Source organism: Bos taurus, chromosome 19 (assembly GCF_002263795.3).
Source record: "Bos taurus isolate L1 Dominette 01449 registration number 42190680 breed Hereford chromosome 19, ARS-UCD2.0, whole genome shotgun sequence".
Taxonomy (NCBI): domain Eukaryota; kingdom Metazoa; phylum Chordata; class Mammalia; order Artiodactyla; family Bovidae; genus Bos; species Bos taurus.
In genome coordinates, this window is record NC_037346.1 from 20,823,480 (window position 1) to 20,844,295 (window position 20,816).

The following is a 20,816-nucleotide window of genomic DNA, read 5'->3' on the forward strand; positions in this document are numbered from 1 at the left end:
GCGCGGTCTGGGGTCGGGCCAGACCCGCGCGCGCGAGCCCGGGGTCTACGTGGGCACGCGGGCGGCGTGGGTGCGCGGGGGCAGGCCCAGGCGGCAAGCGGTCCCTTGTTGGCTGGACGGGCGGCAGGCCGGCCTGGGGCGGGCCGGGATGGCGCCTCCTCCGCCGCCGCCCCAGCTGTTGCTCCTGGCCGCCCTGGCGGGACTCCTGGGTCCCCGTGAGGTAAGGCGACCCGCTGCCGAGAAGCTTTCGGCCCGGGGTCTCCAAGTGCTTTGCCAGAAGGAGGGGCGTGCCGAGAGGGGAACTCGGAGTTCTCCCTTGGAGTGCTGGGCCTGGGAGGGAGAGGGCAGAGCCCTCTCCGAGGCCAAACAACCCAGCTTTTCTGCGCCTTGAACCCACAGGTGGTGGCTGAACCGGCGGCGGAGGAGGCGGGAGCCCGTTGTCCCGAGGGCCTGTGGCCTCTGCCCCCACAGGTGGGAGCCTGGAGGGCGGTGGGAGAGAGGAGCGTGAAGGGGTAGCGCAGTCCCGCCCTGGCCTCGCGGTGCCCTCCACAGCCATCCTCTGAGCACCTTGTTCCTTTGGCCCTCGTCACCAGCGTCACCATCCCAACGTGACAGCACGGGCCTGCTGTCGTGTCCCACCCCCATCCCCCCAGCAGAGTCCCCCGGGGCCTCTCAGTTCTCTTGTCTCCCTGGTACAGGTGTCACCAAGAGTGACCTACACACGGATGCGGCCACAGCAGGTGAGTACAAGCAGGAGGCATCCTCGGGGTCTGTGCTGGAAACAGCCAGCTCCCTGCAGGCTCCACCTCTTCTGCTCACTAGCTCCATTCTTTACTGCTCCCCACTCCAGGAGGAGACCTTAGTGCTCTTAGTCCTAGGACAGTGAGCTTAGGCCTCTGTCTTCTGCAGCGAGGTGTCAGGAATGCTATGAGTAGCTAGCTGTGTGGGCAGGAGGCTGCAAGGGGGTTGAGAGTCCTAGGAGAAAACAACCTGTGCTCTAGCTCTGCTGTGTGACTTTGGAAGTCTCTGACTTATCTGGGCCCTGCTTTCCTGTGAGAGAGGTTCTTAGTGGTTATTATGGGCTTCCCAGGTGGCACTGGTGGTAAAGAATCCACCTGTCAATGCAGGATATGCAAGAGAGTTGGGTTCAATCCCTGTGTCAGGAAGATCCATGGAGTAGGAAATGGTAATCCACTCCAGTATTCTTCCCTGGAGAATTCCATGGACAGAGGAGCCTGGCAGGCTACAGCCCAGGGGGGTCACAGCTGCGCACACAGGCTCCCCTTGAGGAGTAAACAAATTGCGTGGGATAGCCCTTTGGAAAACAGGAAGCTGTAAGGAGTGTGTGAGTGTGTAATGGGCTTCCCTGGTGGCTCAGTGGTAAGGAACCCGCCTGTAATGCAGGAGATGTGGGTTCGATCCTGGGCTGGGAAGATCCCCTGGGGAAGGAAATGGCAACCCACTCTAGTATTCTTGCCTGGGAAATCCCACGAACAGAGGAGTCTGGTGGGCTATCGTCCATGGGGTCAAAAAGAGTCAGACACGACTTAGCAAGTAAACAGCAACAAGGAGTGTGTGTATGTCAGGTTACCGACCACACCTTGGGTTCTCCTTGTGTGCCTGTGTGTTTCACTGCCAGTGGTTGGATAGCTTCTCTGTCCTTTTGTTTTTCCTTTTGAAATACCTGTTTTTGATCCTTGTAATATCTCCAAGCCAGAAGAGCTCATGCCACCTATCCGTTTCCTTTCCCCAAACAGCCCTTTTCATTGCAAACTGTTCAGAAACCAGTGGCTCCTCATTTCCCACCTTATCGTGGCCCCACCCCCCTGTCTGGTTTTTCTGGCTCTACCTGGTTCAGTAAGCGTCGTGTAACCTCTCCACAGCTTTGGTTCCCCTTCAGTCATGTTGGTCTGCTCACCACCCATGAGTGTGAGGCTCCTTCCCCTCTATACCTGGCCTGACCTGACTTGAAGGGGGGCAGCTCCCTGCCCTCCTGCCATCCATCCCTACCCTTCTTTAAGGCCCAGGGCAGGAGTCAGCTCTCCCTTGAGACCTTGCCTGAGCTCATTAGCCCTTATTTATTCATCACCTTCTCCAAATTTGTGTAATGCTTGAAATCGTCTCATAATTTAACTGCTAATCACTTTGCGCTTTATTAGTTTGCTCGTTCATTTGCATTAGTCCTGTTTCCCTGAGTTTCCTTTGTATTCCCTGCAAGCGGAGCCCAGGAGTTCTCTTTTGGCATCTCCTACAGCCTCTGGCACAAATGACGAGCATCAGGTCAGCTCAATCAAAGAATGATTCATAACTGAAGTGTTTCCATCCTGAGATTGTGCACCTGCTGCCTGTGTGCCCTGTATTCGGATGCTTTGGGGAGACTGAACATATATATATAGATGGGTCAATACGTAGAAGGCCTAGTCTCTCTTTGTGGGGGTGGTTACAGCCTAGGTGGGGACCTGTAGAGCCAGGTGCAGAGGAACATAGCTAAAGAGGGTGGTCTGAGTCTGGCAGGGTTAACCACACATGTTGTCGTGGAAGCTATGACCTTTGAGGGGTGGCACTGCTTGGAGAGGAGGGATGAAAGGAATGCTCAGAGGCAAGTATCACACCAGTATCCAGGGCTCTTGATCCTTTCCTGAGCCCAGAAGGTGGGAGGGTCATCTGGTCATCCTGGGAGTCCCTTGAAGTTGGCTCCCCAGGATGGGAGAACTTGGAACTCTCAGGAGGGACCTGGGCCCGGCTTGACGTCTTCATGCCTTTCCTGCAGTCTGAGGACGTCAGCTTCCTCTACCACCCCTGTGCCCACCCCTGGCTGAAGCTCCAGCTTGCCCTTCTTGCCCACACTTGTGTGGCCCAGCCCTCACTGGCCCCTGATTCCAGCCTCACCCAGGATCGGGTAAGTGCTTGCTGAAAGGTGATTGGTACCAGTGGAGGCTGCAGCGCTGTGGGCAGGGCAAGGGGAATTCAGGGCCTCTGCTTGCTTGCTCCCCAGCTTCGACTTAGCTGTAACAGTTCTCTCTTCCTTTTGTAGCCCCTCGTACTGGCCGCATGGGGCTTAGCGCTGGAGATGGCGTGGGTGGAGCCGGCCCGGGCTGCCCACTGGCTGAAGAGGAGGCAGTGGCGGAAGCAGAGGAGAGAGAAAGCTGGGTTCCGTTCTGACACTGTTCCTGGGCCCCCTTCCTTGGTGCCCACGCTGGGCAGAGGGAGGCTGTGCAGTCAGCGAGGGTGTGTGCAGGTGAGGGGTGCTGGCCAGGCATGGCGGTCATGGGGTTGCTGGCTCAGGGTGGTGGTGCCATTGGGTGCCATTGGCCTGCATCTGGGCAGGGAGGGGGTGACTGCTGTCTCTTCTCCTCTTAGGCCCCGGCTTTGGCCTTTACTCTGTGGAGCTGGCGGCCACCCGGCATGGAGGTGGCATCTAGTGGACATGGGCAGCTCTTTCCTAGTGGTGCCAGGAGACGTGGGCTGCGGGCTGCCCTTGGTCTCCAGCCCACACCCTCAGCCCCGAGGTTCCCCTCTGTTTCCCCAGGGAGCTTGGAGGCCAAACAGCCCATGTTGGGATCTCAGGGTGAAGGCAATAATGCCGGGTCTGTGTCCACTGGCCCACTGCTGCCTGAGGGACCAGGAAGCAATGTCAGCTCCAGGCTGGAGGTTCAGCTGCCCAAAGGGCAGAACAGTCCTGGGGGCTGTGCCTGTCTGGGTCAGGCTTCCCCGGCCCCTCGGGCGGCAGGGCCACCGAGGGCCGCCCGCGGCCCTACCCCGCGCACAGAGGAGGCCGCCTGGGCGGCCATGGCCCTGACTTTCCTGTTGGTGCTGCTCACGCTGGCCACGCTCTGCACTCGGCTGCACCGAAACTTCCGACGCGGGGAGAGCATCTACTGGGAGCCCACGGTGGACAGCCGGGACACCGTGGCTGGTGAGACATGGCCCTCCTCACCCCCAGCCCCGCCCCCAGGGCTCTTCCCGGCCCTTGACCGCTCCCCCTCCTGCCCTAGCTGTGCTGAAGCGGAGGCTGCTCATGCCCCCTCGCCGGGTCAAGCGCTCCCGCCGGAGACCCCTCCTCCCGCCCACGCCGGACAGCGGCCCGGACGGGGACAGCTCCGAGTGACCTGCACCAGCCCTGCCGCTGTGGCAGGTTTGGCTCCTCCCCCCGCCGGAGGCCGCAACCTCCGCCACGTGGCCCGCGCGCGGGGCCGCCCCCTGGCGGCCGGAGGGAGCAGTCACGCCCGAGCGCGGCAGATTGGCTGATCCTTAGTGTGTGGTTTGCTGGGAGGAATGGGGTTGGGCAGAGGGAGAAGAGAGAAAGGAGCAGTTTCAAACTTCCGTTGCAAAAACTCCGTTTTTATTAAATTATTTTAGTAGAGGCTGGAGTTGAGCTTGTGCATCTGCCACACAGACTGACTCACTCCCGCCGGGGACACTGTCCTAGGTCACGTAGGTCGTGTTTGAGGTAGGGAGGGGGTTATAGCATCAAGTCAGGCACCCTCTGCTTGCTGCCTCTTGCCAACCTGGCCTCAGATCCTGGGTTTAGTAACGTGGTAGACCCTTCCACCAACATGGGCGGCCAGGTGGCAGGACGCTGGTGGTAGTTACTGAAACGTTATTTGCAGGACCCCGCTAACAGAAGACAAGGGGCTTCCCTCCCCTTCAGTATGGGGGCTGCAGCAGTCACCGTTTTCACTGGCTTCATACTTTTGCCAAGTTGGTCTTTCTCCATTTCATGTCTGCACCTCCCTGATCCCTCCTCCCACAGTTCCCAAAGCATCAGAAAAGGGCACATGGTCACTTATTTATTTTTGATACAAATGTACATGACACACGTCTTGACAGTCAGCCCACCCACCACCACACAGGTAGAGCCTGGCCCCTGGGACAGAAGTGGGGCAGGGAGAGGAGCTGGTAGGAGCTGCCATCTGCCTCCCCAGGCTGCAGGGACCCAGACACCGCAGGCGCTGGCCTCTCGGAGGTCACAGGGAGGGGCTCTCAGCTTCGTCGGGGACCCCGGGGAGCCAGCCCCAGGCTCGGGTGCTCAGTTCTCAGCCCCAGCCGGCACTTTCCCCCTCCATAAGGGAGGGGAAGAGAGATGGAGCAAAGTGGTTTTCCTTTAAGTTCATAGAGGGTATGAGTGGGGGGAGCAATGAGGGGAGGCAGAGGGCAGGACCCAGCTGGTTCCCTCCGGCAGCCCCTGGCCCCAGGATGGGGGGGGGTCAACGCCCAACCCTGGTCCCCTCACCCCTCACGAAACCCCAGATGGGCCAGGCCTCTGGAACGGCACTGCCGCCCCACACACTCACACGCAGGCACACTCAGTTACCACAATGTTAAAATTAAGGAGTGGAAGAGAGGAGAGGAAAAAAAAAAAGATTAGACTTTTCCAGTGTTTGCTGCTGGGGACCCCGGGAACACAGGTTGGGGCCTGTGCCCTAGCTGGGGCCGTTTGGCATTGGAGGAGAGAGCAGCAGGGGGCTGGTGGCTACAGGGTGGGGACATCCACAGGTATTATGTACAAGGGGGGATGCCCCCCCCGCTCAGCCCCCAGGAGGGCTGGACTGGCTCATGGGGGTGGGGTGCATCAGGGGAGCTGCCCCACTTGGAGTGTCCCCACCCAACCCTTGGCTGAGGGTGCCCCCGAGGGCATGGGGTTGGGAGTGCCGCCTTGCAGGCCCCTGCACGCTAGAGGGGTAGGGGGGCTATGTACAGGGAGGGGTGCATGGAATGTGGGGGCAGAAGCTCCTGCCACCTCACCTCCCCATCCTTGGGGGCTCAAGGGGGACGGGCACCAGGGCACCTGGCTGCCGGGAACAGTGGCAGCGCTAAGGGCACTTGGGCCGGCGGCTCGGTGGGGGTGGGGATGAGTGTCTGGAGTGGCCCAGCTCCCACGGCCAGTGAGGTCCCAGGGTGCGGGTGAGGGTTTGGGGACAGTGGTCACTGCTTCTTCTCGCGGGTGGTGATGGTGACCAGCTGCTTGGCGGCCTTGGCGATGTCGTAGGCGCACTGGATCACCTGCTGAGTCAGCAGCTGGAAGTCCACGGGAGCGCCAGGCTCTGGGGGCACCGTCTTCCGGCACTCGCTCTGCAGCCGGTAGGCGCTGGCGTTGAGCAGCCGCAGCGAGCTTCGCACAGGCTCCAGGGCGGGCCTCTGTGGAGGAGTCGGGCCTTGGACGTCAAACCAACCACGAGCCATGATGGGACCCCGAGGGTCCAGGGATCCAACCAGGCCAGTGCCGTCAGACTCTCCACACCCGCCCCACCCTGAGGCACCCCCGCCCCCTCCAGGTCCCCTCTCTGGCCCCTGTACCTTCGGGAAGAGAGAGGCCATCTCAGTCACAGCCAAGTGGATCTTCTCTGAGCAGGGCACGAAGCTGGGCAGTGGGGGGGAGGGCAAGTGAGGGAAGGGTCCCAGGACAGCACAGCACTGGTCCCTCCCTTGTCTTCTGCAACACCCCAGAGGCCCGCGTGAGCCTCTGCCCACCTCTATACCTGTCATGCTTGAATTCCTGGGCCGCCCGCAGTAACTCCTGAATGTTCTTGGTGACCTGCTCCGTCTTCAGGATGACATCCTCCGTGCTGGGAAGCCCAGGGTCGAGGTCGCCATCCAGGCTTTCCAGCTCCGGGTGGAAGTCCTCTTCCTTGCCCAGCTCCAGAAACCTCTTCCCTTCCAGGCTGGGGTTAGAGAGGGAGGAGGATTCCAGCCGTGAGTGAGGGCCCTTGCAGACACCCTCACGGACGCTCAGGGGCCACCATCCCCTTTCCCCACGGAGCCTCACCCCAGCAGCGGGTCCCCACTTTGTGTGTTCTCATAGTCACTGTCTGCGCCGCTGCCGTGGCGGGAGAGCTTGCTCTGGAGGGCACAGGGCCGGGGTTGGCAGGTCAGGGGTGTGTTTGCGGACCCCCGTCACCTCACCAGCACACCTCTCTCTTTCAGCCCGTCCCTCCCTTGGGCCCTGGGGATGCTCGTTACCGTGTGGCGGCTTCCTTCCTGGGAGCACGACAGCAGTGGGGAGGAGGGAGTGAAGGGCACAGCTGAGGCCGACACCCCCTTCCGGATCTGAAACCCAGGCAGGGCTGGAGTCAGTCTCCTCCTCCCCACCCCCCTGCCTTTCGGCTTCCCTTCAGCGAGGCTGGGACCGTGTGTGTCCGGTCACCCTGTGCCCAGTGTCCCGCACAGAGCCTGGCATCCGCTGGGGCCACCTATTTGTGGGAATGGACCCACTTCCCAGGCCCTGCTTACCCGGTAAAGGCCAGCAGGGACGTGCACTGAATAGATGGCGTCGTCCTCCAGCTCCTGGGGGTGGCACAGGGGGGTCACAGGGGGCCTTGTGCTGGTCCCAACCCTGTCCCCACCCCACCCCCCCTGGGGCCCGCAGGCGGCTCACGGTGCTGTGGAAAGGCTGGAGCCGGGTGGTGAGCTCGTCCCCGGGCGGGACCCCAAAGGGCTTCAGGGCAGAGCCTGGTTCATACATGGAAAAGGCCTGGCGGTCCCTGCGGTGGGTGCTCCCGCCAGGCCCCACGGGTGCGTGCTCAGCTCGCTCGCTGGGGAGGGGGGGTGTGGGCATCGGCCCTGGTGGCTGCCGGATCTGCAGGTTCTCGGCCTGCAGCTTGTGGATCTGAGAGTGAGAGGGGTGTCAGAAACCCCGGGCAGCACCGCCGCCTCCCGGAGCGTGCCTCTTCCCCACCCAGCGGGCCCGGGAGCCCCCTCCTCACCTCCCTCTGCAGCCTCCGGAGCTCATCACTCAGGCTGCTATTGACCTTCATGAGCTGCTGCACCTTGGCCTCGGAAGCAGCCAGGGCCTTTTTCAGCTCCAGGTACTCTTGCAGCGTCACAGCCCCGTCTGACAGGTCTGAGGAGTCCATGCTCTGCAGAGGGAGATGGGCCAGTCAGCCCCCTCGTTGCCGCTAGGGCCCCAGGATATGAGGAGTGTGGGGGGGGGGGGTGTCGGGGTGGCTCTCGGACCCGAGCTCTGTTGTTCCGCGTGGCACCAGCACTGCGCAGGGGCTCCTGGTCTGTGTCCTCGTCCGAGGCCACGCTGTCGTAGTCGTGCTGGTCGTCCAGGTCACTCTGGCCCCGCGTGGACAGCTCGAGGTTGTCTGAGGGCACAGGCTTGTCACTCAGGGCCCAGGGCCGCAGCCTGTGCACCGCGCCACCCGGGAGGGAGCGCACCCTGGAGCGGCGCCCGTGCCCTTCCCACCTGTGGGGCTGCCCAGGCTCTTGCCCTGCTGTCTCCTCTTGGCCTCGCTGAGGATGTCGATGATCAAGGTGGCAAACTCCCGGGCGTTAAAGCGGGCCAGCTTCTGTCGCCCCTGGGAGGGAGGCAGGGCCGGGCTGGTGTGAGGAGGCCCATGTGGCTGATGCGAGACGTTGGGGACAAAGCAGCCAGGCCATCCAAGGAGCCCAGCCCAGGGTGATACAAACGTGGAGGGCCTGGGGGGAGCTCTCAGAGGCTGGGCAGTGCCCAGGGGCTGCTCACCGAGGGCTCAAAAGAACTGCCTCCTCCCCATTCCCACATCCCGGAGCCAGAGGCCAGGGCGAGCCAGAGGCGAGGGCAAGGCCTCGGCCAGGAGTGGGGACGAGCAGCAAACAATGGCCTGCCTGCCGGAAGGGAAGGGCAGGGCCCTGCAGTGGTGACCCAGCAAGGGAAGAGATGGCCCCAGGCCCCATCCAGCCAGCTCACCTGATTCCGTGTGGCTGAGTACTCGGGGTTCACTGGCAGGAAGGGCACGGCGCTGCGCTCGGTCACCAGGGTGCTGTGGTTCTGGGTCGCCAGCCACACTGTGGGGGAGGGGCAGGGGCGGACTGTCCACGGGGGCTGGGCCCGCGGGACAGGCCGGGGCAGGAGGGCCAGAGCACCGCCTTCTGAGCTCCTTCCCAGGCCCGAAGGGCCCCCAACACTGGTACTCAGAACACAAGTAGTTTGGGCCAGGGAAAGGCAGGGCGAGGCCAGCTGGGGACTGACAACAGAAGAGACTCCCTCCCGCCTCTGGGCTGGAATCTGCTATAGCCAGGAAGGAGGGATGGAGGGGTGGAGCAGGGCTCGGGAGAGAGCCAGAAAGGGCGGCCGCTGGGCGGAGAGGAGCCCCAGTCCAAGGGGCTGGGGAGAGGAGCAGGCTGGCTGCCTCCAGCTTGGCAGCTCTGCCCACTGGCTGGGGCCGCTGGGCTCCCAGCTGGCGGGGCTCACGGGCAGGCCTGCCAAGCAGACCAAGCCAGGCACCTCTTCCTAGTCCTGGCGAAAGAGCCACCCAGGTACCAGCCCTCCCTGACTGGCAGGGCCTCCATCCCCTCTGCCGAAGACTTCCATGCCCTCCTGGCTCACCAGCGTCATTTTCCCTTCGATCCACCTCGTCATACACGTCCATGGCTAGTTCCTCAAAAAGCCGGTTGCTGAGCTGGAGGCAGAGAAGGGGACCCGGGCCCTGTCAGTTCAGCCAGCCCCAGTGCCCACCGAGCCAGTGCCCCAGGGCCTTGTACGATGTGGGCAACGACTTGTGTTCCCCAGCTCTCCCCCCGTCTCAACTGGAAACCAGGGTGGACAGGGGTCTGTCTGCCCAGCTCTGAGGTGGGAGAAAGAGGGAGACCAGGGCAGACAGTTAGTGCCCCTGAGGGTAGAGACTCAGGAAGTCCCCTGGGAGCCATAGGAGGGCAGAGTCAGAGTCACAGACGAACAGTGGGAGGTGGGAGACAGGAGACTGGGGAGACTAGAGGGTGGGGCAGTCACAGGAACAGAGGGTCAGGGATGGGGGCTCCCTGTCTGAGCAGACTCACCGCCTGCAGCTTCTTCTTGGCAGCTTTGGCCAACTCGGACAGGTCCAGGCTGTAGACGAAGGAGGGAGATGGGCACAGGGAGGAGGGGAGAGGCCAGATATGAGAGGCAGCCAGGCCCCTGCCAGTGACCTCCCAAACATGCAGGGACCCCAGGGAGATGACACCCCAGGTGCTGCACATCAAGTGCCTCTCTGCCCCGCCCCTCCTCCAGGGCCTGCCCCCGAGCAGGCACGTATACCTCTGAGACATGCACTTTTGCCGAGATCTAAGTCCAGAGGAGGCAGCAGAGGAAAGAACAGGACAAGGTGGCAATTACCCAGGAGCAAGGCACACAAACTCCCGCGCCAAACTCAGACCCAACTTCGTGCGCATGCCAGACCTGAGTGTACCAAACCCAGCTCGTCTTCCCCCAGCCCACTCCTCAGTGGTTGGCGTGACCCAGTCGCCCTGCACAAATGTCAGCTCCTAGGAGTGCCCTGCAGCCTCCTGCATCCTCAGGCCATGGCCAAGCCTTCCCAGGTGCTGCCATTTCATCCTCCTGCCTGGTCTTTGGCAGCATTTTTCACCCATCTTCCTGCGTCCAGTCCTGCCCCTGCAATCCTCTATTCAGCCACAAGCCAGGGCATTGTGGATACATCCGGCTGCGCCATTCTGGCCTTAGAAACTTTTTCAATAATAGGGTATGTATGGCACACTTCAACAAAAAGCTCACTTTAAAAATATGCTAAGGAATTCCCTGGTGATCTAGTGGTTAGCATTTAGCACTTTCACTGCTGGGTCCTAGGTTCTGTCCCTGGCTGGGGAATCAAAATCCTATAAGCCGTGTGGCGTGGCAAAAAAAAAAAAACAAACCCAAAAGCCTTAATGCTTTGCATGTACTATCTTATTTAATGTTAACAGCCCAGAAAGATAACTAAGGCTCAGAGAGGTTAAGGAGCCTGTCTGCACTTACACAGCCAGCCAGTGGCAGAGCAGACTCCACACCTTCATGTCAGAGCCCCTCTGCTCCCTCGACAGTCCCAACTCACGTCGGGGCTCAGCACCAGCCACTCTCTCCCCCCCACCTCTCGTCCAGTCCTGCTCCAGGGATTCCCTGCCTCTCCCATGCTCCAGCCTCATGGTCTGCCTGCAGCTCCTCGCACAGCACTCTCACGTCTGTGCCTCTGCCTCTCTGGCCGCACTCCCTACACAGGGCTGCAGTTGACTAGGGCCCTGGCCACCCTGTTGGGATGGTGATACCCCTAAGCACCCGGATCACGCTTGAGGTACCTCTGTGTTCCAGGGCCAACAACAGCTGGCCCCGCAAAGGTGCTCAGCTAGCATCTCATCGAGAACCCGCCTATGTGTGTTTACAACACACGAACACACACAAGCAGACACACACACCAGGCAGAGTCAGACCAGAGAAACAGGGGGAGTCTTGGGGGTCTCAGAACAGAGAAGATCGGGGGCTCGAGGGACCTGAGGGATCCAGGCCTGACTAGGGCTGTCTGCCCACGTGGGCTTCGGAGCAGGAGGGAGCCTCTCCAGATCCTGGCCAGCAAGCACAGCTCGGCCACAATGGGCAGCCACCAGGTGGCGCCAGCGCCCATCCTGCGCACGCATCCCCCACTGCCTGGGCTCCTGGGGCCTCTCACACAAGGGGTGGACAACACCTCTCCTGGCCTTGTGCCCCCAGCCCCTGCCGGATTTCTGAGCACACCACAGAAGCCTGGCAGAACCCCAAAGTTAGTCAAATTCCTGGGGTCCACCACGTTTTCACTGAAGAGCAAAAATCTGTTTAAAGATTTGACAGTTGGGGTCAGTGCCCCTAACAGAACCCAGAGTTCCTGGTCTGGGGGTTGGGGGGCTGTTTCTTGCACTCAAGCCCTATGTGCTTGACAGCCATGGGGGTCAGGCTGCTGGCCACAGGCTGAGTGGACATTTCTTACCTGCCTTGGGGCCCAGCATTAGGGAGTGAAGACCAGACTGTGAGACTGTGATAGGCTTGTGCTTCCAACCCCTGAAGGGGGGTGGGGGCAGGGGTGCAAGGTCCCTAAAGCCTGAAGAGTTGGGGGGTGGGGGTTCTGGGGGTTGGGCATCCTCATGGCACCCAGCAGCCTCTGGGAAGGGGCATCAGGTGGGCACTCACCTGTCTGCCATCTGTGGGATGATGTAATGCCCATTCTTGTGATCTGAATAAAAATAAAAATGCTAAGTCACTGGTGCTGGGTGGCCTCAGCAGCTAGAAGCCCACCCCATTGCCATGAGCAGGACTTGGCACCCAGAAGGGACAGGGGAAGGGAGGAGGGCAGGCTACCCCCAAGGGCCCTGGGAACTGGCTGCAGTTATGCCCACCCCCACTCCCTACCCCAACATGCTGCAGCCCAGAGCCTGCAGCGATTTCACAGGAGCCAGTTGCCTAGCAACACTGTTCCCCAGCGGGCTCTTGTCACCATGGCACCTGCTGCTGGGGTGTGTCTGGGTCCCACCTGCCTGGCCCTGCCAGGCCCGCCCCACACTCTGCTCACCCGGCTTGCGCCCACAGAGATAGAAGGCCAACCGGTCAGTGAGCTCGTACTGGCACTCGACTAGCCGTTCCGCCAGCTCATGGTGCCCCGCCTGCCTGTGGGGAGGTCACACGGCTCAGCCCTTCAGCAGCAGTCCATTGCCCACACCCAGCCAAGCCTCACCCTTTGGCTGGCCCTTACCTGGCATAATCAATGGGTGTACGGCCGTTAACATCTGGGGAGCCAGGGTCAGCCCCATACACCACAAGCAGCTCGGCCTGCAGCGTCTGACCTGCCTTGGCAGCCACATGCAGAGGTGTGGTGCCCTTTTCGGGGTGGAAGAAGTTGGCCTGGGCGCCCAGGGATAGCAGGCGCAGACATGTCTCCAGGTTGCCCGTTCGCACGCTTGAGTGCAGTTGCTGCAAGGAGCACAGTGTGCAGTAAATGGGTGTGTGCCCCCACCTCCCCGCCACAGCACCTGGTCCAGGCCCCCGGGACTCTGGCCAGCTCCCAGGACCTGGCTGCAGGCAGGTTGTCAGGGAGGACTGAGGGCTGCACTTCATGCCCAGGAATCACAGCTGCAGTCAGTCACCACTGACCGACCGCGAGCATGCAGTACGCTCGGCTTAGAACAGACACTGTCCACGAGGTAGATACTCTTTCTTTTCCATTTTACAGATGAGAAAATGGAGGCTCTGCCCAATGTTTTCTGGCTCTTGGGTGGCGGCTGGATGATTTTAGCCTTGCCGTGTGCACTTGGAGCAGAGGGGCCTTGATCGCACGTGGCCTGAGCATGCAATCCTGTCCTTCCACTGTGCCCACTGTTCTCGCCTGACCTGGCTGCCTTGGGGACCTAGGGCTCAGTGGGGATGGCATCATGGGTGAGGATGGGTCCGGTCCCCTTCCAAGGTGCCCCACAAACCTTGCTGAGGTCTTTGGCGGTGACTCCGTCATCGTCCCGGCAGGGCAGCTTGTGCACAAAAGCCAGCATCTGGTACTTGGCCCTGATGAACTCGGACTTGATGGGGCTGCACGGGGCACGCAGGAGGAAACGGGGAGCAGAGTGGGAGAGGTCAGGCACCCGGCCACCTCCCAGGCTTGTGTCCTGACCACACGGCCGCAGCCCCCACCCCTCACGCCCAACTCACTGGACTTTGTCTTGGGGGTTGGCTTTACGCCGGCCGCTCTGCACCTGCGCGGGGTCCAGCAGGGAGTGCTCCCAGATGGAGTTGGCCCCGTTGCTGGCAAGCGTGTGCACCATCTGTGGGCAGGAGGCACCAGAGTGAGCATGCCCACTGTGTACCAGCAGACACCTCCGAGTCCCGGACTGGACGCGGCACCAACAGGCCTACTGTGTGCCTGGCACTGTCACACCCCCAACCCAGTCTGGCCATCCAAGGATGTGGGTCCAGTTGAGCACTTCAGGGGTCGTGGTGGGTATGCTGAGGCTCTCAGCGGTTAAGCTCCATACTGCACGTTCAGGAGTGGCAGAGTTAGGGTGAACACCCAGGTCTGTGTGGCTCCAGTCCTGGTGGCCTTGTCTCTGTGCCCAGGCGGCAAGGGGCAGGACTAGGCTCTGCTGTGGGTGGGGGGCCCCAGGCAGCTGTGTGTGTGGGCACGGGGGAAGTGTGCCTGCGCTCAGCATGCCCTATGGTAAAGACAGGAAGCACCCCGGGTACCTGCAGCAGGGTGGGGGGCCAGGCGCTGTGGCGGAGGTGCTTGACAATGGAGATGTGGCGGCCCAGACTCCGGTGCACGCTGCAGCACTCGTCACACACCAGCACACCCCTGCTGATGGAGGCCCAGCCGGGGTCTGCGGGGTGAGCAGGGACAAGGGTCAGCCACAGCCAGACACGGCTGAGCCTCCCGAGCATGGCCCTGGACCTGCACTGTGCTTAGCTCTCCACGCACAATTTGCACACTCAGTCCCCTAAGGATTGGGGAGCTGGGCCACTGAGGAGGGCGCTGAGCTCTGAAGGAGGGCGGGAGGGACTCCCCGAAGGCTTGCTCCAGTGGCCACTTACGGAGCCAAGCCCTCTCCTACACGTCTCTGCCCCCTGGGGAGGTGTGGTCCCCAGGGCCTCCTCAGTGGGCATAGCTTCCTGTGCTGCAACCACTGGTGCCAGGACCACAGTCCTTCTCCAGGGAACAAGACTGCTGCCCTAGCCCTGCCCCTGGGAGGCAAGAGTCCCCAACGACTGCATGCCACACCCCCAGAGACACTCCTGTGTCCGGACCGGTGCCACAACTCTCCGCACCCAGGCTTCTTTTGGAGTCACTGGCCCACCTGTCTGACCCATCACACCCTCCAGGGGTGCCCGCGTCTGCCCTCACCTGGGCAGTAAGAGGCCTTTTCATGGCAGCCTCCCACAACCATCACTGATGGGTGAGCTGGAGCCCCGCTTAAGGGGGATGGAGGGGGCAAAGGAACTAAAACTGCCCGAGCACCCACTGGGGACCAGTTGGATTTGCCATCAGTATGGCGCCTCTAACAACTGTCAGGCAAGGCGGGAAATACTAACCCGCTTCACTGACAAGGAACCCGTGTCTCGGAGATGTTAGGGTGCTTAGTCAAGGCCACCCAGCTCATGAGGGGGATTGCTGGGATGTGAACCCAGGTATTTAGATGTCCACACCAGCTGCTCTTGCAGCCCCGAAGTGGGTGACCCCAAGTGGGCAAGAGCCCTGGGAGTCACTCGCTACTCTTTGAGAAGTGAGCTTTGCAAGCAAGCAGAGGGACCAGAGAAGGGTGGGAGCTCCTGGGGTCCTTCTCAAGGGCAGCAGAGATGCCTCCCACCCCAGGCCCCTTGCGGGAGGGGGAGGAGACAGCTGCATACAGCTCAGGCTGCAGAAAGGTCATGGGGAGAAAGCAGCCATTGTGTGTGGCCGGAGAGTGGGGGCAGGGAGCCACTCTCCCAGGACTCTCCGCTCTGCCCAGCCCCCTGCCCGTCTCAGAAGCCCCATCCTGGGGGGTTGGGTGGGGGGCTGGCTCTCTGCCTTGCCCCTAGTGCTCAAATTGTCCACAGTGGTCCCCACTGGGGGAGGGGACAGGCTAGGGGTGATGAGAGCCTCTCTAAGCAGAAGGCAGTTCTCAGGCCCCTCCCTGCGAGGACGTCCATCAGCACTCCCCAGGGCTGTGAGGAAACTGAGTCAGCGCAGCCTGCGCTGCGATGGTGTCTTCTCTGCAGCACAGAAACAGGAAGAGGAAGGAGCAGCCCCGCTCTCTGGGTCTGGGTTTTAGGGATCTGCCCCCAAAACAGGGCAGAGGGGTGCAGCAGGTGCCCCCACCCAGCTTCATCGGAGGCTGACTCTGGGGGCCACCATCTCTGCCAAGAGGGGGAGCCCTAGAGCAAACAGGAGCGCTGGCTTGACCCAACCGGTCTGGCCTTCAGGCAAGGAAAGCTCCCTCCCCCGCTCCAAACCCCACTGGGTCAGGGGTCTGCCTGCTAGCCACCTCCGGCCAGCCCAGGCAGGAAGCTGGAAATGACGCAGCCCAAATTCCTCTTGTTGAAATGGTGGGGTTTCCTGTCAGCAGGGAGCCGCCCAGGCCAGGATCATAAATGGGCCGCTCTAAGGCCTCCACCCCAAGACCATGGTCCTCCCGGAGGAGCCAGGCCTGGACGGGCTGGCCAGCCATCCAGCACCAGAGCTGACACGGTAACCCTTAAAGGCGGCAGGGACCAGGATCTGGGCAAAGGGGTCCAGCTCTCCACTCTCCCAGCCTGGCGGAGGGTCTTCCCTCCTACAGTGACCTGAACCAGGTGGGCAGGGGAATCCTGCCCTGGTCTGGGGCACAACGGTGCCAGCTCGGTTCTGGGTGACATAAATGGGTCACTCTGCTCCCTACTTCCTCTGCCCAAGGGGTCTGGGCCTCCCACAGCAGGTGCCCCCATGCCCCACCTAGGCCAGTTCCGAAGCTGAAAGGCCAGGAAGGGGTTCTGAAAGTCAAATGGCTACTGCAATTTGAGATTAAGGGACCCGTGCCCTCTAAAAGGCTTCCAGGACCAAACTCGGGGCAGAAAGGACAGGGAACGTGAGGGTTAGGGGGTGCGGCCACCTCCTCAACATCTGCCAAGTTTCCCCGCCCAGTTGGCAGTGGCGGGTGGGGCTGGGGCGCAGGGGTCCCGTGTGTGCGCCAAGTGGCGTAAGTCCTGGAATAATGTGAACCAGCACCAAGCCCATGGACGCCTCTCCTAAGGGGAATTCATGCTGCTGCTGCTACTGCTGCTAAGTCGCTTCAGTCGTGTCCGACTCTGTGCAACCCCATAGATGGCAGCCCACCAGGCTCCCCCGTCCCTGGGATTCTCCAGGCAAGAACACTGGAGTGGGTTGCCATTTCCTCCTCCAATGCATGAAAGTGAAAAGTCAAAGTGAATTCGCTCAGTTGTGTCCGACTCCTAGCACCCCATGGACTGCAGCCTACCAGGCTCCTCCATCCATAGGATTTTCCAGGCAAGAGTACTGGAGTCGGGTGCCATTGCCTTCTCCAGGGGGAATTCATACCACTACCCAAAGCCATCAGTGGTCTCTGGGGCCAGTAGCTAGCCTTTCCTATCTAGGCACCTAGGCAAGAGGGAGAAGCCCATCATCTTGAAAGCAGGCAAGAGTAATCTACTCCATGGGGACAGAGGTCACAACGGCGGTTCCCTGTGGGGGTGGGGGGCGGGCCTTGACACAGAAAGCCCTGTAGAGTGTTGGGCGTGCTCTACTTCTGGATCGGAGTTGTGGCTACAGAGTTATGTATGTATACAGGTAAAGACTCATCAGGTTACAGAGGAGGATACAGGCACTTGGTTGTACAGAAGTTGTGAGTGTGTGCTAACTCGTATCTGACTCTCTGCAATCTCATGGACTGTAGGGCTCCCCCGCCGTACCCCCTCCAGCTCCTCAGTCCATGGGATGTTCCAGGCAAGAATACTGAAGTGGGTTGCCATTTCCTTTTCCAAGGGTACATAAGCTGCACCTCAGTGAAAGAAAAAAGCTCAGCATTCACCCCAGCCCACAATTTACATCATGAAGAGACAAATGAGATTGCAGGTTCCCAGATGTCTTTAGCTGGTGCCCAGCCTTGCTCACTCAAGATGCCTGTTAAGATGGGCATTGTGAGGGCTTCACGTCTGTGCCAGGGGCTGCCTGAGCCAGGGGGCTGCCCGGGGGCCCAGGGCGCAAGAGGCAGGCCCTTAGAGATGAGCTGGCTGTGCGGCAGGCGGAGTGGACGGGCGGGACAGGGGAGACACACATCCTCCAGGGTTCGTTCCCAAGGCAGGCGCAGTCACAGACGGTGCCTGGCGAGGCAGCACCAGCCGCCAGGGCCGGCAGCCGTGCCATGCTCACAACACACTCAGACTTGTCTCATGCACCCAGGCCTGGGAGGAGGATGGAGCTCTTTGGGGTCAGGCTCATCTTACCTTTTACCTCAAGACCCCGCAAATTAACCAATCACAAAGAGACCACGACCCCACTCCCAGGGCTGGGTCTGCAGGGCTCTGAATACGGTGAGAAGCCTACGACTTCAGGTAGGAACCACATACCAATGAGGGGGCTCCAAATTGCTAGTTTCCCTCCAGCTGGGCTAGAACCTGGGCTGTTCTAGGTCCCAGACTGAAAAATGCCCCAAGGAGAAGTCAGGGTCCTGAGAAACCTCCAATCCCTTGGGGGAATGCCTGCTCTGTGCTAGAAACCATGCTGGGTGCTGGGGTGAACAAGACTTTATCAGCACCCTGCACGCTTCACATCCTCACCTCAGCACCTGCCTCCTCCTGACCTGCTTTCTGGATCGGGGCCGAGGTGGGGGCGGGGGGAGGGGGTTCCCAGGAGCACACAGGACTCTGTGGGATGAGGACCGGGGATAGGAGCCAGGCACCCCAACACATGAGAGACACACCACTCCTGCCCATGCCCACTGGGCATACAGAAGCTTCTAATCAAGTAGTCAAAGGCAATGGAGAAAGGACAACTGCCTTGCTAATGCTGCCCTATGTCCCCCTGCCCAGAATCAGGACCGCAGACTGGAGGTGGGACGGTCCTCAAAAACCATTTTTACTCCAACTTCTTGGCCTCAGAGTTGAGGAAACTGAGACTCAGCATGTTTTAGAAAAGTCTTGCCGTGAGTCACAGAGTAAGCTAGAAACAAAGGCAACACAAAAATCCAGGTTTCCACGATAAAATGTCTGTTAGGCAACCCCCTCCCAGCCACACCTTCCCTCCCCACCAACGCTCCTTCCCTCCTCCGCGGGGGAGAGGGGCAGCCTGGCAGAGGGGTAGGCGGGCAGAAGGGCAGAACAGCCTCGGACCAACACACAGAAGGCAAGCTCTCCTCTTAGCCCTTAATCCCCCAGACCTGCCTGCAGTTGGGGGGGAGGAAATAGTAGTTTCTAACTAACCAGAGGTAAGGACACCCCACATCCCTGGACACACAGCTTCCTCAGGGCCCTCTAGACCATGACATGCCCTGAGAGAAGGCCTCAGGGTCACAGCCACCCAGACCACCATGCTCCTGCCAGGTTCCCACAGTGCCCAAACACTCAAGCTTGGAGCCATTGAAACCACCAGAGCATCTGTGGGTCTCAACCTGTTGGGGTCCTGTTGTTATTTACTCTCTCAAGACGTGTTCGATTCTTCTGCAACCCCATGGACTGTAGCCCGCCAAGGCTCCTCTCTCCATGAGATTTCCTAGGCAAGAGTACTGGAGTGGGTTGCCATTTCCTTCTCCAGGGGATCTTCCGGACCCTGGGATTGAACCTAGGTCTCTTGCATTGGCAGGTGGATACTTTACCACTGAGCCACCAGGGAAGCCCTGGGCCTGTCCAAAGGGTGGCAGGAAGTTATGGGCCACAAAACGGCACCCCACACTCTCCACTTAATTGTGCCCAGAGTCCTCCTGGAGTTCATGGACCGCCCCCCCCTTGAGCCTGCCCGGAGGTCTCCCAGGGAGATAGCTCCTTTTCTAAAGAGAGGATGGTCAAGGGCCAGGGCTTCGTTTCCCCAAGCCAGCTGCGGAGCCGATCACGGGCAGTGTCCCCCAGCATCAGAAGGGAGCAGCCTTTCCGGGTCATTTCTCCTCACTTCCTTGGCAGGTCAGGGGGGTTTCACATCAGCCTGGACCTGACTCGGTGGGAAGAAGGGAAACAGTACGGAAAATACAGCCGGGAGGCAGGCCACAAAGCCAGGTGGGTCCCGGGAATGTAGGCACCCCTCCGCATGCTTCCTACCCATTTCTGGTCAGGCTGGGCTAGGGGACAGGGAGAGAGGTCTGTGCCCAGGCTGGGGTATGGCCAAGCCCATCTTCCAAGCAGGCCTTACTAGAGCACAGGAAAAGCTGAGGCTCGTTGTCCCGTTACCAGGCCTGCGGACACCTCAGGGGACGATGCCCAAGCCTGTGGTGGCCCTGAACACCAGGCCCTGCGAGGAGCCTTGGGAGCCAGGGGCAGGGAGTCCTAGGAGAAGCCACCCCGCCGTCTGCTCCCGAGAAAACAGAATCCAGACAACCCCCCACCCCACCCCGGCCCATCTGCCCGCTTTCTGCCCCTTGCCCTCCGCCACCCTTACGGGCGCGCAGACCACGAGAGCAGCAGGTGCAAGACGCGGGGGTGGCCCTGAGATGACACAAAACCACACTCGCCCCCACCTCCGAAGCCCGGCCGGCCTCCGCCAGTACTCCTGGCCACCCTAGGCTGGCGCTTCCGTTTGGATCCAGAGATGGAAGGCGGGGGGAGCGGGGGAGGGTGGGGGGCGCCAGCTGAGGGGCGGGAGGCGGCGCCGGGAATGTCCTTCCTCGCTGGTCCACGGACGCGAGCAAACCGCGGTCCCCCGAGCGGCCCTCCCTCCAAGGACGCGGCTCCGCAGCGGCCCGGGCGGGGGCCGAGACCCGAGGCCGGAGGCCGCAGCCCCCAGCCCCGCCCCGCCCTCCGGCCCCGCACGGCGCGCCCGCCAGGCCCCGGCGCCCGCCCGGCGGCGCCTCGGTGCACGGTCCCGCCCCCAGCCCGGCCCCGCTTACCCGGGGCGCTGCAGTCCGCACACACCTCCGCTCGCGGCCCCTTCCGGGACATCCTCAGCGGCGACGCGGCCGCAGCCCTCTGGGCCAGCGTGGGGGGCGCGGGCGGCGGGCCCGGGCGGCGGCGGCCCCTGCTGCCCGGCCCGGCTCCGGCAAGGCCCCGGCTAGGCTCCGCGCGCCCGGCCAACCGTCCGCCCCCGGGGCTGGCCCGGAACCCGCCGTGCCCGCCCGCCCGCTCGCCCTCGGGCGCCCTCCGCCCCGCGCCGCCCCGCGCCGCCCCACCGCCGCTCGCTCTCTCCGCCCCCTGCGCGGCTCCGGGCCGCTCCTGCAGGAAGCGGCGCAGGCCCGGCCCACCGGGGGAGGGGCGGCCCGCACACCCGCCCCGCCGCCGGGCCCAGCCCGCCGCGCCTCCCGGAGAAAGGAAGCCGGGAGCGCGGGCGGGAGGGGGCGGGGGCGCTTAAAGGGGCCGCCGCCGCCGCCAGGCCCGAGCGCGCAGCGCCGCCTGCGGCCCGGGCCTCGGTGCGCCCCTGCCGCCGAGACGCTGCGAGTTCGCCTCACAGCCTCGTCCCCTTCAT

General features: G+C 61.9%; 2 protein-coding genes across 3 annotated transcripts; one reads left to right on the forward strand and one right to left on the reverse strand.

Moving 5' to 3' along the window:
• TP53I13 (tumor protein p53 inducible protein 13) lies at nucleotides 1-4,370 on the forward strand. Its single transcript, NM_001205759.1, has 7 exons — nucleotides 1-220; nucleotides 400-471; nucleotides 699-740; nucleotides 2,771-2,899; nucleotides 3,035-3,238; nucleotides 3,361-3,916; nucleotides 3,996-4,370. The coding sequence occupies exons 1-7, from the start codon at nucleotides 149-151 to the stop codon at nucleotides 4,106-4,108; spliced, it is 1,188 nt and encodes a 395-aa protein (NP_001192688.1). The 5' UTR covers nucleotides 1-148; the 3' UTR covers nucleotides 4,109-4,370.
• A 407-nt stretch (nucleotides 4,371-4,777) lies between these two features.
• Nucleotides 4,778-20,547, reverse strand: GIT1 (GIT ArfGAP 1). Of its 2 annotated transcripts, XM_024980693.2 has the most exons (21): nucleotides 20,245-20,547; nucleotides 13,928-14,061; nucleotides 13,397-13,509; nucleotides 13,171-13,276; nucleotides 12,450-12,667; nucleotides 12,270-12,364; nucleotides 11,891-11,933; nucleotides 9,998-10,024; nucleotides 9,760-9,808; nucleotides 9,311-9,383; nucleotides 8,672-8,769; nucleotides 8,189-8,300; nucleotides 7,954-8,087; nucleotides 7,704-7,856; nucleotides 7,376-7,606; nucleotides 7,231-7,284; nucleotides 6,961-7,047; nucleotides 6,767-6,840; nucleotides 6,480-6,662; nucleotides 6,298-6,361; nucleotides 4,778-6,138 (listed from the first exon to the last, which is right to left on the reverse strand). In XM_024980693.2, exons 1-21 carry the CDS (start codon nucleotides 20,294-20,296, stop codon nucleotides 5,926-5,928), a joined length of 2,313 nt encoding a protein of 770 aa, XP_024836461.1. In that variant the 5' UTR covers nucleotides 20,297-20,547; the 3' UTR covers nucleotides 4,778-5,925. The 2 variants fall into 2 exon arrangements, with proteins under 2 accessions (XP_024836461.1, XP_024836459.1); XM_024980691.2 differs by lacking the exon at nucleotides 9,998-10,024.
• Between the last annotated feature and the right edge of the window lie 269 nt (nucleotides 20,548-20,816).

What these genes read in the sequence shown, in the direction of transcription:
- TP53I13 (NM_001205759.1), top strand. Translation starts at nt 149, where the DNA reads ATGGCGCCTCCTCCGCCGCCGCCCCAGCTGTTGCTCCTGGCCGCCCTG. An exon ending in TGTGGCCTCTGCCCCCACAG is followed by an intron (nt 472 to 698) that starts GTGGGAGCCTGG and finishes TCCCTGGTACAG; the next exon opens with GTGTCACCAAGAGTGACCTA. An exon ending in GTCAGCGAGGGTGTGTGCAG is followed by an intron (nt 3,239 to 3,360) that starts GTGAGGGGTGCT and finishes TTCTCCTCTTAG; the next exon opens with GCCCCGGCTTTGGCCTTTAC.
- GIT1 (XM_024980693.2), bottom strand. Translation starts at nt 20,296, where the DNA reads ATGTCCCGGAAGGGGCCGCGAGCGGAGGTGTGTGCGGACTGCAGCGCC. An exon ending in CCAAGAAGAAGCTGCAGGCG is followed by an intron (nt 9,384 to 9,759) that starts GTGAGTCTGCTC and finishes CTCTGCCTCCAG; the next exon opens with CTCAGCAACCGGCTTTTTGA. An exon ending in TCCGGAGGCTGCAGAGGGAG is followed by an intron (nt 7,607 to 7,703) that starts GTGAGGAGGGGG and finishes TCTCACTCTCAG; the next exon opens with ATCCACAAGCTGCAGGCCGA.